The 15,240-nt window shown below is 29.3% G+C and overlaps 2 protein-coding genes across 4 annotated transcripts; one reads left to right on the top strand and one right to left on the bottom strand.

The window, feature by feature from the left end:
- The first annotated feature begins 317 nt into the window (after positions 1-317).
- On the top strand, positions 318-6,352 carry LOC145190077 (elongator complex protein 6-like). 2 transcript variants are annotated; one of them, XM_090089676.1, is made up of 7 exons: positions 318-457; positions 755-833; positions 1,290-1,360; positions 1,815-1,930; positions 2,420-2,585; positions 5,906-6,049; positions 6,146-6,352. In XM_090089676.1, exons 1-7 carry the CDS (start codon positions 404-406, stop codon positions 6,245-6,247), a joined length of 732 nt encoding a protein of 243 aa, XP_089945802.1. In that variant the 5' UTR covers positions 318-403; the 3' UTR covers positions 6,248-6,352. The 2 variants fall into 2 exon arrangements, with proteins under 2 accessions (XP_089945802.1, XP_089945803.1); XM_090089677.1 differs by lacking the exons at positions 5,906-6,049; positions 6,146-6,352 and adding an exon at positions 3,963-4,288.
- Positions 6,353-6,541: 189 nt separating this feature from the next.
- LOC145190651 (uncharacterized) lies at positions 6,542-15,232 on the bottom strand. 2 transcript variants are annotated; one of them, XR_016453123.1, is made up of 10 exons: positions 15,061-15,232; positions 14,489-14,884; positions 14,124-14,353; positions 13,724-13,954; positions 12,907-13,272; positions 12,420-12,816; positions 11,826-12,177; positions 11,418-11,636; positions 6,793-6,921; positions 6,542-6,671 (listed from the first exon to the last, which is right to left on the bottom strand). XR_016453123.1 is itself a non-coding variant. In XM_090089672.1 (10 exons), the coding sequence occupies exons 1-10, from the start codon at positions 15,161-15,163 to the stop codon at positions 6,655-6,657; spliced, it is 2,247 nt and encodes a 748-aa protein (XP_089945798.1). In that variant the 5' UTR covers positions 15,164-15,221; the 3' UTR covers positions 6,542-6,654. The 2 variants fall into 2 exon arrangements, 1 of the variants encoding a protein (XP_089945798.1); XM_090089672.1 differs by having other exon boundaries at positions 12,420-12,758; positions 13,042-13,272; positions 15,061-15,221.
- Between the last annotated feature and the right edge of the window lie 8 nt (positions 15,233-15,240).

Genomic DNA, 15,240 nt, shown 5'->3' with positions numbered 1-15,240 from the left:
AAAATCAATAGTTTTCTACTGTATTACTTCTTCAATACATTTTTGCTGAATGTTTATGTTAGCTGAATATCACAAGCATAATAATACTTGAAAAAAGTGTTGTTATCTAATTTACAAATAAAACTTAAACCAGATAATTGCAAAGAATTTTTATAAAATGCAGTTGCAATTGATATCATAGTGTGTAAAAAACGTTGTTCAAAGAATACTTTAGATGTTTTAAAAACCAAGAAGTAAGATTCTTATTTTGATTGCGTAAATAATATCATCATTTTTTTGATTGGGTAAATAATAAGTCCATCATTAGAAATATGTTATCAGATTTTTTTTGAGTAAACAGCCATCTGTCTTTTTTTTAAGTTTAAAGTTAATATTTATTTATAAGATTTATCCTTTCTGCAATATGTTTACTAACTTAAATGAACAACTTGGACTCACAGATTTCAATACTGTACAGGTAAATTAATAGTTTTTTAAAATTTTTTTCATGTACAATTATCATTAGTATTTTTAACATAATCCAAACCCTTTCATTCACACAAAAAAAAAACTCACAATTTTCGTTGTAAATGAGTTTCGTTGTAAATGATTTTCGTTGTAAATAAGTTTCGTTGTAAATGATTTTCGTTGTAAATAAGTTTCGTTGTAAATGAGTTTTGTTGTAAATGAGTTTCGTTGTAAATGAGTGTTTTTAGCAAGTTTATTGTGTAAGAAGTTAAAACATGATTTTTATGAAATTTGAAACTTGTTTCAGTGTGAATTCATAACAATTGCCGATTCCAATATTGATGGGAATTTTCTAATTCACCATTTTATATCAAGTGTGTTAAGAAGTAAGTATTTAAAAATTTCACAAACAAACATCTGCTGATTGAACTACTGAACCGTTGTTTAGTCTTTTAGTCTCATTCTTGTTTAACAGAATTGAAGACTGAATCCATGATGACAAATGATAATTTTTTTTACAAAGCAGAAATTTTAAAAGTGTGGTACTGAAAATAAAAGAGTTTGGAAAGTAATAGAGTTTATGCCAATATGTTAAAAATCTGAGTGAATTCAAATAAAAAAGCTTTATTGAATTGTGATAAAATTATTTCTTTTACATGTATTTTTCTTTAACAGTAAATTTTTTTCTTTTTTACAAAATGAATTTGGTTGACTCATTAACGTTGGAACAATAATCTTGCTAATATTTACTGATATTTTTACTCATCTAATAGCTGCAATATAAATTTTTGTTTTTTCCATTCTTGTAATATTTGTTAACAATTTGTTAAGTTATTTTTTAGATGGTGGGAAAGTTTGCTTGTTTGGTTTTGTTCAAACTTTAACACACTACAGCAATGCTTGTCAGAAGTTTGTAAGTTTACTCTTATTTGCTACACTTCATGAGTGTTGTCATTAAAGTATCTCCTTGAAATATCTCTCTCTTAAAATACAGTTAATGCTTTATATTAATCATACAGTTATCTGTTAATCATGTATAAATTAGTTTATCAAGCTCTTGATTTAAATTTACATCTTACTCTCGTATATTTTTAATTTCATTTCATTTTTTAGATATATAAATTTTTTTTTTTTTTTTTGTCTCAAAATTCATTTTTTTAAATATTTTAGCGTTAACAAGTTATTTGATATTGATTTTTTTTTTTTTTAAATAAATTAACATAAATTAGTTAACAAAATCTTTTGTGTGTCTGTGTGTGTCTGTGTGTGTATAATTTTTGATCTTATGCTAGAATAAACAATTTGTCTGAATTTTATAAATGACTTTGACAGCTGTAAATTTTTTGTTGGTTTTTTTTTAAATTTAGGGTTTAAATTTGCAAACATCTTCAAATGAGGGAAAGTTTTTCTTTGTGGATATTATGAAAAACATTTGTGACAGTTTTTTGCAATGTCAAGATGAAATCATATTTGATGGTCATCGGTAGTTATTTTTGTTTTAAATAGGATTTTCTATCTGTCTATCTGTCTCTAATCAAATATTTTCTAAAAAGAATGAAATTAATTGCAACAGAAGTTAGAGCTCAACGTATTTTCTTCATGTTACAATATATTTAAAATAAAAATAAAAACATTATTTGGATAGGGTAACAAGTCCTTTGGATTACAAGTTGGATTATGAGTTGGATTGTTTGATGATTATTTAACCATGATTATTTAATGAATGATGATAGTAACAATGATAATAATGATAATAATAGTGACAACAACTACAACAACAAGAATAATTATGATAGTAATATAATAAGAATGCTGATAATGATAAATAATAAAAAAAATAACGATGATAAATGATAAGAATAAAACTTTTATAAATAAAATTTTTTTAGATATCAAATCCATTTTTCTCTTATATTGTTTCATGCTTAAGAATTAAATAAAAAATGTTTGCAACATGTTTAAATAATTTCAGTTCTCCTGGGTATTCATTAAAGGTTCTGTGGGATGTTATCCGTAAGAATATCAACAACAGTTCTTTGATAATACTTGATGATATTACCGCTTTAGTGAACATTGGATTCAATGCTCAAATAGTTGCAGATTTTTTACATTACTGCAAAGCAGCTACACAAAAGCAGGTTTGATAGGTTTATTTATTTTTTTGCTACTTTTTTGTTTAACTAAAAGTTTACTCTTGAGTTCTTCTTATAAAAACAAGAAAAAAAACCAACTGAAATTATCCTCGGTTACCATTCACACAAAAACCAACTGAAATTTTCCTCGGTAACCATTCACACAAAACGGACTTTTTAAAATTTCATTTACATTTAATAAGTTTTATTTAAAAAGTCATTTTAGTGTTTAATTCTATTGCTCTATTTATAATTAAAATGTTTTCATATAAAAAACGACTTTGATTTTTCTTAGATATTGTTAGATCATTTATTAGCTTTTTTTGCTTCTTCATTTTCCCTACGGCTGAATCTCTTTCTATTTAAGCTAAAACTCTAATTTCTCGGGTTTTTTTTCTTCCGCCATTATGAAATCATTTTTCTCACCAAAAACATTGATGTAACAACATTTCGGTTTATCGTTGTTTTTTGTGTGAAAAATCGGTCTTTTTCAAACAATTTTTAACGTAACTCGCTTCAATTTATACGTGCTTTTAATTCACTGTGAATTAGAGAGTTTCATGGAGTTAGACACTATCCCCATCCCCACCTGAACTGCATGTAGATTTTTCCATCCCCGCTCTATCACCATCCCTATTAGATTTGTCCTTGCATCCAAAACGATAATACATTTATCATATTTTCATTGCATTTTAACTTTTATATTCATACAAAAATTAGAAAAAGAATTTTAGGAATTTTTAGGCAAATATAAAAACATTAAACATTTTTAAAAATGCTCATGGTTCAAATACAGTACATACGTACACTCTTATTTATTCAAACCATATAGAAATGTAAGTCCATCAACACAGCCTAGATGGAGATGTATTCTTCTATCGTCTAGTGTTTTTCCAGCAGTTGAAATTAACAACACTGGCTGTGCTGTCTATGACAAATTTAGATAGAGTCCTGTTTTATTTTTCTAATGCAAAAAAGTATTATCATTCGAATCTGTACCAGTAGCTATCAATTTAATACTAATCTGTATACAGATTATTATCAAATTGATACCACATGTACTAATCTCTAATAATAATCGGTACCAGTAGTTATTAATTTAATATCAATTTAATAAAAAGTATTATCATTCGAAGATGTACCATTAGCTATCAATGTAATTGATGGCAACTTCTTCATTTTCAAATAAATCTACCTAAAATTGTGTTGAATTTTCATTATGTATATATATATTCTTTTTTTACGTGGCTTTTTATGAGCAGTATTTCATCACATGCTTTTTTAATGCCTCTTTTAACTCTTTTTTTTTGTGACTATTTTACTTGTAATTTATTTTTAATTTTGCGTCCAAAAGAGTTGCAACTTTATGCATTTAATTTATAGGAAAATAACGCTACATCATGTCATTTAAATGAGCCTTAAAATCTTTTATGATACCACTATCTGTAACCGATACCTATAAATGCATAATTATTTGGTATTTTGTTACAACCACCAAGTGCAAAAAACATTCTTTGTCTGTACCACGATTAATGGAAATCGATGGTTTTTTACAATTATTTGAAACGCATCTTAAGTTCGAGTTTGCTTCAAGATTGTTCGCAAAAACTCTGCTTTACTCCACCAAGGTCTTGAAATGGTCAGTTTTTCACGAATTTGTATTTGTTCACGGTTAAAATCGGTTTGAACGGTGGTTATGTCATAATAAGGTATTTACGAGTAATACAAAATACAATTATTTTTCACGGATATATTTTTTTTTCTCTATTTTGAGCTGTTTTTTTAACCGGTTATCATAGAACATATCATAGATGTTTTTAAATATTTGCAGCATCAAATGTTGAGTTCTTGATTGATAACATTTAAACTCAAGCTGAATTCAGTTCAGAGAAACTGGGCGCGTAGAGCATCACCGAGAATTGAACCGGGGCGCTTCAATATGGCAAAGAGGTGTGTTACCATTATGGTACTGAGTATGTACATTAAGTGGACACTTGGAACTTCTCGTGATTAAATTTTTCATATATTCATAAGAATAAACAAAAAAAAAATAGTTTTTTCCGAAGCGCTATCTTACCAGATCGTTGAAATCGATAAGAAACCTTTTGAGTTGTAAAATGTCGGCGCGAAGAATTAGGTATTTTTCAAATCAATCCGGTATGATCGTATTTTAGCAACGTATTTTTCAAATTTTAAAAATTTCATTGGTTTTTCTAATAAAAAAAAAAAGACTATATGTTTTAAATTTTTATAAAGTAGTTATAATTAATGTTTAAGATAATTTTGATAAGTGAAGAAATGAGCTACCCAAACAAGATCACCTGCCAGAATGTCTCCTGCAACTGCGCCCTTGAAGTCAAAGACCTGAGAAGAAATAGAAGACTTCCAAGAAAGAGGCCTATCAGACTACGATGAGTCCAAAGACATGACTTAAAGGAACCTGAATCACTTCTTGAGATCCTTGAGAAAGGATTAACACTAGAAGCCCCAAGGTGGATCAATTGATCCAAACACGACTTTGATACTTTGCTGAAGCTAAAACTTTATAGTTGATAAAATGATATTTTATGACTTTAACTATTTAGATATTATAATATCTAAATAATGATCCACCTTGGGCTTCTAGTGTTAAACAATTAGACTCTTGTTTCTAAATTTAATATTTCCATGTCAGCTTGCGAAAATTAAAACTCATTTTATGATTTCAATTTAAAAATTTGTTATTTTTTGCTGAGCCTAATTTTATACAGCGCAAACGTTTTCTTTACGAGTTTTGCGGTACATAAAAGTCGATGCTTAATTCTAAATGATGTAATTTGCTCATCAGTAAGAAAATGTATCGCTTTTATTGGCTCATGCTGTCTGCTGAGTGCTTTAGCTGTTATGCTCTGAGTTACATGTTGTCGTATCGATATTTTGTTTGATTTTTAGCACTTATATTTTACTTTAAGCATCGGCTTTTTTCTTGTGTTAATAATGAATAGTAACGCTTAAAGTAAAAACTTGAAAGAAAATAACCGAACTTACAATAATGTATACATTTAAACAAAGATAAATTTCCGTAGAAAACTTGCGATGCTGACTTTTGTTTTTAGCCTTTAAAATATTGTGCAACAGTTTTATTCAATTAAAATATGTTTAACTCAAAAAAACAGCTTGAAAATTTACTTATGCTTACAAATTTGTCGCACCAAAAAAATCTTTTACTGTTTTAAACGCTTAAAAAGATCTTAAAAGACTGATGTTTGAATTTTTTTTCATTACTATTCGTTATTAATGGAAAAACCAATCACAAATGCTTATCTCATTTCATGCTCTTTTTGTAGAATATATCTTTTGTTATATTGGGTCATAACAATGAGGAAGACGCCGTATGTTCTCGCGTCCAGGCATACATGAAAAAGTATTCTACTATAGCTATACATGTTAGTTCATTGAAAACCGGTTACAGCAGCGATTTAACTGGCGAAGTAAGTAAAAAATGTTGTCTCGTTTATTTAAATAAAATTACTGAAAGTTCTAATTATTTCTAATCACTTGTTTCTTGGTATTTTCTCTCTTTCTAGATCATTATTCATAGAAAAACTAATATCAATAAAATGCATTTCAAATTGACAGATAAAGACATGAAATTATTCCCTATCGGAACCTCTCCTGCGGTATTGTAAGCTCAAATTTTAGTAAGAAAACGAGCAGACTGCTTAAAGTGTTAACACCTCCTTGCCTGTAATATTTCTTGCTGTTTAATTGTTCTTAAAAGAAATTGATTGCTATATTTGTTTCCTTCGCTTGTTTATATTTTAGTGCGTCCTTTCAATAATACCTCGCCCAACTCCCCCTTTGTCACTTTAAATTTCTAAGATTTGATTTAGATTTGTTTGAGCTGAAATTTATTTATTTTTTTAACTCTGCAGCTTATTTCAATATGGTGTGTTGAGAGAACAAAAAGTTAATACAACTTATTTCATCGGTTGTAAGACAAAGTAAATTATAAGAATTAAATAATATTCGTTAAGTTACAGCTGATACTTAAAACCGCTCTTGATTACTTTTTTTATTAGATTGACACCAACGGCTACTTTGGCTGGGTTGCTAAAAGTATTAAATACAAACAAATTATTACTGTTGAACTATTAAATATAATCAAGTTATTACTATTGAACTATTGTTGTTTTATAAAGAAATTTAAACTTTTTCTTCTACTTATACTTACTTTTATCACAATGCTCTCCCTCCCAGCCTGTCAAGCAAGTACAAAAACCAGTTGCTTTGTCACATTCAGCACCGTTTAAACACTTGCACGTTTGATCGCAATTAAAACCGTATTTACCATTATCGCACTCTACACAAAGTTTATATATATATACACATTAGGGTTACAATATTTTCACAACCTCGTATGGCCATGGTCTTACAAAATAAATTTTGGTATAAAAACACTGAAAAAGACATTGGTGATGTTATTTCAAAAATCTTATATAACCTTAAAACCTTATGTTATTTCAAAAACCGAGAAATATAAGAACTATTTTTGGAATTTTGTGATGGGGTAAATTAATACTCATGACTATACCAAAATGCATAAAAAGATTTAGTAGTAAAAACTGAATAATGTACAATACAATCAATTGTTTGGTAAAAATAAACTTTAAGTTGATTTTATCACGCTTTTTAATTTTTGCATGATTTTAGTTGCTTATGAGGAACAACTAATATTTCTTTATGTTTGAATTGCTGTGTTGTCTCTTTTCCAATGTTTTTTAAAAATAATGCATGCGTTTTAGCGTTTTTTTAAATTTTTTGACGATTTTTCATAATTATCTGCAGTGAACTAAACATTAAAACCAAGCTCCACAAATCAGTCCACAAATTTCATTGATCAGTTTATATTTTTCTTAGAGTAGCACAAAAGCAAGTAAGACATAAATTGCTCAAGAGTACTACCTTGCATTATTAATATCAGGTAAGGTTTTAATATCAGGTAATTAATGGAAACATTTCCCAATTGGTATAAAACCGCGCCATTTAATCATCGCGCCATTTTATCATCACGCCATTTAATTTTTTGAACTTGTTTTTTGTTGAAAATCATTTCTAAAACTTGCATAGTTTTTAATGATTTCTTTTTGTACAAAATTATAAAATGTATTTGGAGACGTCTTTCCACCATTCCATTTGAATGCCTTAAGACACGTGTCCAACACGTGTTTTTCACATCCTTAATACTGAGGTATAAGAATGCTCTTTTCGTTAAACTTCTGTTGACATTACAACAACTCCATTTTTTACTCCACTTTTGACACTTGCGGTATCACAGATTGTAACATTAATGCTTTCCCATAATTAATATTGGTCTAATAAGGTAAGTATGGGTATTAAGGCCCGGCGGGTAATAAGGCCCACTAATCCAAAGTTAGGGAAAAAATAAATTGTGAAACTTTTTTTCGACATTAAAATATTAGAGTTATCTGGTTTTATCACTGGCAGCAAAAAAAAATCAGCATTTCTTTACCGCGCATTCGACAAAGGTGGGCCTTAATACCCATACTTACCTTACTTCAGTTATTCGATTGAGCAGTGGTAACGCTTTTCAATTACTAAGGGTCGCAACTAAGCAGTTAGTGTAACTAAGCAACCAAGAGTAACTAAGTAAACTTCGCAGCTTTGATTGTTTAATACAACTCGAATATTTTGCTTATTGATTTTCTTACCATCAAATTGCAAAACCCAATTTTAATTTTTAAGAGTTTCTTCTATGCTCTGCTGCGTTTTCTGTGGTTCTCAAAGAGGTGCCTTATAAAATGCAGATTGAGTTGTTTTAGGGATGTCAATACCATGGTCTGATCGTTGTTTGTAAACTCTTTCTGATTTAGAGGAACTTAAATAAGTTGTCTCAAAACCAGTTTTTGAAGTAAAATACTGTTTTGCTTTTCTTGCTCTAGCAGGAGGCTCAATTTTCTGGTACGAATGGAAATTTTAACTTTTCCCACGATTTTTTCAATACTTTAGCAACTACTTTAAACCTGCCATTTCTAGATTTTTCATTTTGTACAAAAAATTGAAACTTTCCAATAATTGTCATTTCTTTGGGCATTCTAGTTGAGCCATCATGTGGATCATCATCATGTGGATCATCAACTGTTGCTTTAAGTTTCCTTTTTCTTTCACCTTTTTCTTACACTTTTGATCTGTTTTGTCAGTCTGTTGTCGGGAATTTTTTTCAAAATCCTCACTACTCTTCATATATAACATTTTACAGAAAAGATAATAACTATGTTGGTAAATATTAGATATACATGTAATCTTGAATATGATTACACAGTATGCAAAGCAACTTACTGTTAAATTGATTCTTAGAAAAGTATATTTTGATGAAATATCAGGAGCATCAGTGCCAACTGGTGTGTGTAAAATTTTTTTTTTGAATTTGTGCGAATTTATGTGAATTTGTGAAAGTTTTAAGTAGTAAAACAAAAAAATATGTGATAATTTTATGAAGACAAAATAAGTTATAAAGAAAGTAAATTAGTGATTCATTTAGTCTATAAATCATTTACTTTGAAAATACAATTACATTTTATACCATTCTTTAACCTGTTAAAGAAAATTAGTACAGCGCCTCTTTAAAAATATTTAAGCCTGTGTCCTGCGGCCTGTGTTATAAACCAGGTAACGTACGTAATTTACGAATGTTCCTAAGTCAAGAAGAAAATTTCATAGTTTATGAGTACGGATATTGTAAAAATAAGGCGCTCGTTATTCTCGGACGTTTGTTCAAGAATAACTAGTGCATTATTTTATAACATATGTTGTAAAAACCAACGTAACTACGGATATTTTTCGTGGATTGTTGTTGTTAACAAATAAATCCAAATCAAAACAAAGCCTTTTGGCAACTATGCATTCTTTTGTTTGATCAGATTTTTCAGTTTCAATGTCAAAAAGAGGTGATTTTATCTATAATTTTGTTTTTATTTTTTACTAATGTCACATCATGTGAACTTGAACTTATGTTTAATGATTTTAAAGAAAGATTAAAATACATTTTTGACTTTTTGCAATGTGCTACCAAGATTTTAACCCTTTATTGGTCGAATATTAAAAAAACTGTTAAAAAAATTATTGAAATGATTTTTTCTAATGAATATTATAAAGATATGAAGAAAAAAAAAAACAAATATTTTTCAAATACAGTAACACCTAAAGTTTAATTGTTGTCGTTTGGCAACTTTAACGATAAAGGTAATAAGAAAAAAATTTTTTTAAAAAGATTGCTTTCGTGCTATTTTGTTTAAATATGCTAGCAAACTATACATAGAACTTGTTAAATAAAACTTGTTCACATTACATGATATTTTCAATCATAAAATAATTACTACATCGAGAAATATACTTAGCTCAACAAGGAGTGTCAGGGGAGGGGGTGAGTGTGCAGAGGTCAATTTGACTATGTGAATATCAAAGAAGCCTTTTTATTTTTAAAACTGTTATATAAAAAGAGAACCTAATCTAAGTTTTAACAATGACATCTTTTGATCTTAAAAACTCTGTGCTTAACATTCTTTTTTATGAAATTCTTGAAAACAGTTTTTCCCGCCTGTCAAACATATACATAATTTGCACTTGGTGCAGTATGCACGAATGTAACCAGTCAAACAATATCTGCAGCATTTCTTATTTTTGTGGAACTCCGGCCAATGATTCAACAAATCATGGAGTACATCGCTAATTGGTATTGGCACAAAAAGCTGAATGGTTAAAAATTACTGCCGCTATTGTTTAATGTTGCCGTACGGCAACAATTTTATTTACCCTAATTCAGCTTTATACACAAAGCCTAATTTTGATATATTTAAAACAACTATACACTTGTTATAAATAAAAAATAAAAAGAGGGAAGAATTTCAGTTGATTATCAGTTGAGTAGGGCTAAAGGTTGCATGTACCTTTTGCTTACAAAAGTAACCCAAAAGTATGGTAAATTTAACCCATTTTCAATTAGCGCAACAATCATAGCATTGACTAGAATAAGAAAAACAAAGTTGGATTTATGAAAAATCATCACTAAATTGATAATTTACAGAACAGGAATCAATTAGAATCAATTCAATGTTTTTGTTGTCATATGGCAACAGTGAACAATAAAGGGTTAAGTAAACGATTTAAAAACTAATTTGCACGTACTAGTAAAAATTTGTCTTTGAAAACTAAGTATCTTTCTGTCTTTCATTTAGCTCAGTGGGGAAATGATAACCTTGATTTGTTTATTACAGCAATTTAAGAAGAAATGTCCCTAGTTATGATGGTTTATTCATAGTTAATTTGTCCGTACTACAAATATTTTGTACGTATTTTGAGGTTTATGGCACAGAAATAGGAATTTACAGACATGTCAAATACGTATGTAATTGTGTTTATAACACAGGCCCCTGAGGTTCGTATGTATGTATGTATGTATGTATGTATGTATGTATGTATGTATGTATGTATGTATGTATGTATGTATGTATGTATGTATGTATGTATGTATGTATGTATGTATGTATGTATGTATGTATGTATGTATGTATGTATGTATGTATGTATGTATGTATGTATGTATGTATGTATGTATGTATGTATGTATGTATGTATGTATGTATGTATGTATGTATGTATGTATGTATGTATGTATGTATGTATGTATGTATGTATGTATGTATGTATGTATTTATGTATGTAGGTATGTATGTATTCATACATACATAAATAAGAAACTTTGTCTAACTGTAAAAAGATGTTGAACATTTTATTGTTATAAAATTCAACTTAAATTTTAGAACTCAAGTTAGATTTTACCTTTTTCGCAGAGTAAGCCTGTCAATCCTGCAGGACAGAAACAATGGAATGTCCCAATCTTGTTTTGACAATAGCCACTATTTTGACAAGGTGAGTTCAGACATTCGTTTACATCTAAATCGCAATTTATACCACGAAAACCTTCATTGCATTGACAGAAGGTAACGTTATTTTTTTCGGTGCACATTCCATGAATACAATTTGTAGAGTTGCAGGTTTCTGGAAGAAATACAAAAATATATCAAGAAAATATTTTCAGGAAACTTCAAAGTTACAATTCTAAAGTTTTTTTTATTACCACTTACACAGAAGATAAAAACTTTACCCAGGACTCGGACTTTTACTTAGAATGTATATTGATATTTTAAACTTAATTTTATAGATCTTAAGTTGATTTATGCAACATACCTTCGGTTTGACAAAATTTTCCAGTAAAACCCGCTTTACATATACATTTGAAGTCGTTTTCTATTTCTAAACAAGTTCCGTTGTTTAAGCAAACATTTGGCCTACACATGAGTTTCTCCACGTCACATGTTTTACCAGACCAACCAGGTTTACACATACATTTGAAATCATCTTCTATTGCTTGGCATATTGCGCCATTGTTGCAAGGCAAACTGGAGCATGGCGACACTTTTATATCGCAATTCTTTCCTACCCATTGCTTACCACAAGTGCAACGATAATCATTAACAAGGTCAATACAAACGCCAAGATTCAGACAAGGGTTGGGAAAACAGTTATACTCCATATCCTCCTAAATGTGTAAATAAAATAAGAATGATAGAAATTAATCAAGTTTTAATGTAAGGTAAAAAAAAAAAAAAAAAAAAAAAGGATCGATGGTCTCTGTAGACCATCAAATTCTTTGTAAGTTTCAGTTTTGTAATAATGATATAATAGGAATGCTATCAATCGAAATCTCAGTTAAAATTTGGGATTTTGATGTAAGGGAACCAAAGAACCAACTTAAATGTTCATTTTAGAAACACTGCTTACATCGCAATTTTTTCCACCCCAATTATTTTTACATTCACATTTATAGTCTTTTCCTAATCGAACACAGCTCCCATCATTTTTGCATGGTTGTTGAGTGCAAGCAGAGATATTGCAATTCTTTCCCCACCAGTCTTTTTCACATAGGCACATATAATCGTCATTCCAAGGTTTACAGCTTCCATTGTTCATACAGGGAAAACTAGCGCACAGAGAAACATCTGTTTCGCAGTTTCGGCCCGCCCAATGTTTATCGCATATACAAGTGTAGTTGTTCACTAAATCAAGACATGTACCGTTGTTTAAACAGGGATTTGATATGCAGCTGTCTGCGGTGTCAATCTAAATAAATATTACTTTTAAGTATATCATGATATATATTAAAAAAATCTTTTTCTCTCTAAGTAATAACTTTTAAGAAAAAAAAAAAAAAAAAAAAAGAATTACTATAAAAATGCTATTGTTAATAATGGTTGTAAAATTTAAATACAAATACTAGTTAAGTAGTAGTTTTTATATATTACTGCTGCTACTACTACGGCTACTACTACTATTAAAATCTAAGTTAAATAATAATAATTTATAAATGATAATAGTAATAATTTGATAAATGTTTGTTACTTACATTGCAGTCTTTACCTCCCCAGTCTTTTTCGCAAACACATTCATAGTTATTGTTGTCTAAAGACTTACATTTTGCATTGTTTTTACATGGAGATTTAGAACATGGTGAAATATCGACGCTGCAGTTCTTTCCGCTCCAATATTTTGTGCAATTGCATTTATAATCAGCAAAGAGATCATGGCATGAACCATGCAGACACGGGTTTGTTTTACAATTATCTACCAAATCCAACTAAAATTAAAAACAGAAAATTAAAAATAACCTCAACCATATAGTTATTATTCAACTGATACACATGAAGGATAAAGAATAAATAAAGAAAATAATGATTAGATAATGACAATTCTGTAAAAGTGGTGGAAACGGATTTCAGTGAACGGCATAAAAAATGTCCCTTAGAAACAACATAGAAAGACTTGAGGATAAAATTTTACAGTAAGAGGAGGATTAAATTTGAATTTTATTCATACACTTTGTTTCAACCTCGATAAAATTGTTGTTTGTAATGCAGAGGGAGTTTTGTGATTGGTGGGTTCATGATTCCTACTAGTTGTTAAAATGAATGGCTTTAACTTTATTTTCCAAAATTCGAATTGAGGGCACGCAAGCCCAATGAGTTTTGTTCCACAAACAATTATGTACAATCCCTACAAATGAAATTAAGTTTTAACAATTGCCTTACATGACAGTTTTTACCTCCCCAGTCACTTTCGCAAATACATTCATAGTCATTGTTATCTAAAGATTTGCATTTTGCGTTGTTTTTACATGGTGATTTAGAGCACGGTGAAGTATCTATGCTGCAATTCTTTCCGCTCCAATATTTTATACAATTACATTTATAATCACCAAAAAGATCCTGACATGAACCATGGATGCACGGGCTTGATTTGCAGTTATCCACGATATCCAACTAAATTTAACAAGCTAAGCTTTAAACTAGAAATACAATTTATTCAATAAATTACCTAATTCCTAATTAGTTAATTTATTACCTAATTAGGAATAAGGTAATTAGGTAATAATACCTCATTCATTTTTTGAGATAACTTGTTTTGAGATTAGATTAAACTTTTACTTACATTACAATTTTTTCCTCCCCAGTCAGCGCTACACTGGCACTCATAATCATTTACTTTATCTACACACGTTCCATTATTTTGACAAGGATTGGTCAAACACTCATTGATGTTTGTTTCACAATTTCTACCAGTAAACCCCGGTGTGCAGTCGCAACGATAGTCCTCTTTTAAATCTGTACAATTGCCATTGATGCATGGTTTGTTCAGACATTGTAGCTTCTTAACGCACACTGAAAGGATTTGGGAAATAGTGTACTATAATGATTATTATTACTATATCTTTATAATATATATTACTTGAAGTGTAATTTATATTGTGGTGAAGTGAGAATTTCTTTTTCAAAATATACTTAGCTATGATTTACCTGAAATTTTCGCATTCTTGCTGCATAAAATATAGTTACTCCAATGCTTCGGACCTGAACTTGTTGCATTAAATCCAATGCAACTTAGTCCGTCGCACCCATTCTCATCCCTTGATCTCCATTCAAACTCTAGAGGAGAAGGCTTCGGCACACAGATATAATTTTTTTTGCCACAAGAACCTTTATCTTTCTTAAACTTAAATTTTTCGCATTTAAACCCATGGACTTCTGATGGTTGGATGAAAATGAAAGGATTAACGTTTTTATTGGCGTAACACAAGTGAACAGCTTCGTGATCTTTTTTCTCATTCTTTAAATCACACATCTTCGTGCACAAGCTCCCAGAATGGTTTGACTTTAGTGATAGAAAAAAATCATCAGGCCAAATCAACGGATCTACAACATTATAAAAAGGAGCAACTTTTTGTTAAATTTTGATAATTTAAAGTGAAACATGTTTTGCAAGTTTTTTGCGATCAGTTTTTTTTTTTTTTACGAAAATAGTTACAGAAGAAAATTTTACCAGGACTTTAAAGTATAAAGAAACCTTAAAGTATAAAGAAGCGTCTGACCTGAGAGGGTACATTTTTCGTTTCGTCTATCTTTTGAAGAATGGGATAGCGCTAAATGGAAGCAAAGTAAAAAAAAAAAAGCCCCTAACTTTTCTGAGTTCATTTTAAGTCCACGTACAATATCCAAACGAAAAGAAAAAAATGATAGAGCTTTTTCGTTTAAAAAATCTAAAGGTGAAT

The sequence above is a fragment of the Hydra viridissima genome, unplaced genomic scaffold, assembly GCF_058129835.1.
Source record: "Hydra viridissima isolate aposymbiotic clone 2 unplaced genomic scaffold, HvirCarnegie_v1 scaffold_6, whole genome shotgun sequence".
Taxonomy (NCBI): Eukaryota; Metazoa; Cnidaria; class Hydrozoa; order Anthoathecata; family Hydridae; genus Hydra; species Hydra viridissima.
The sequence above is the reverse complement of the archived record's forward strand: the minus strand, read 5'-3'. Positions and strand labels throughout refer to the sequence as shown.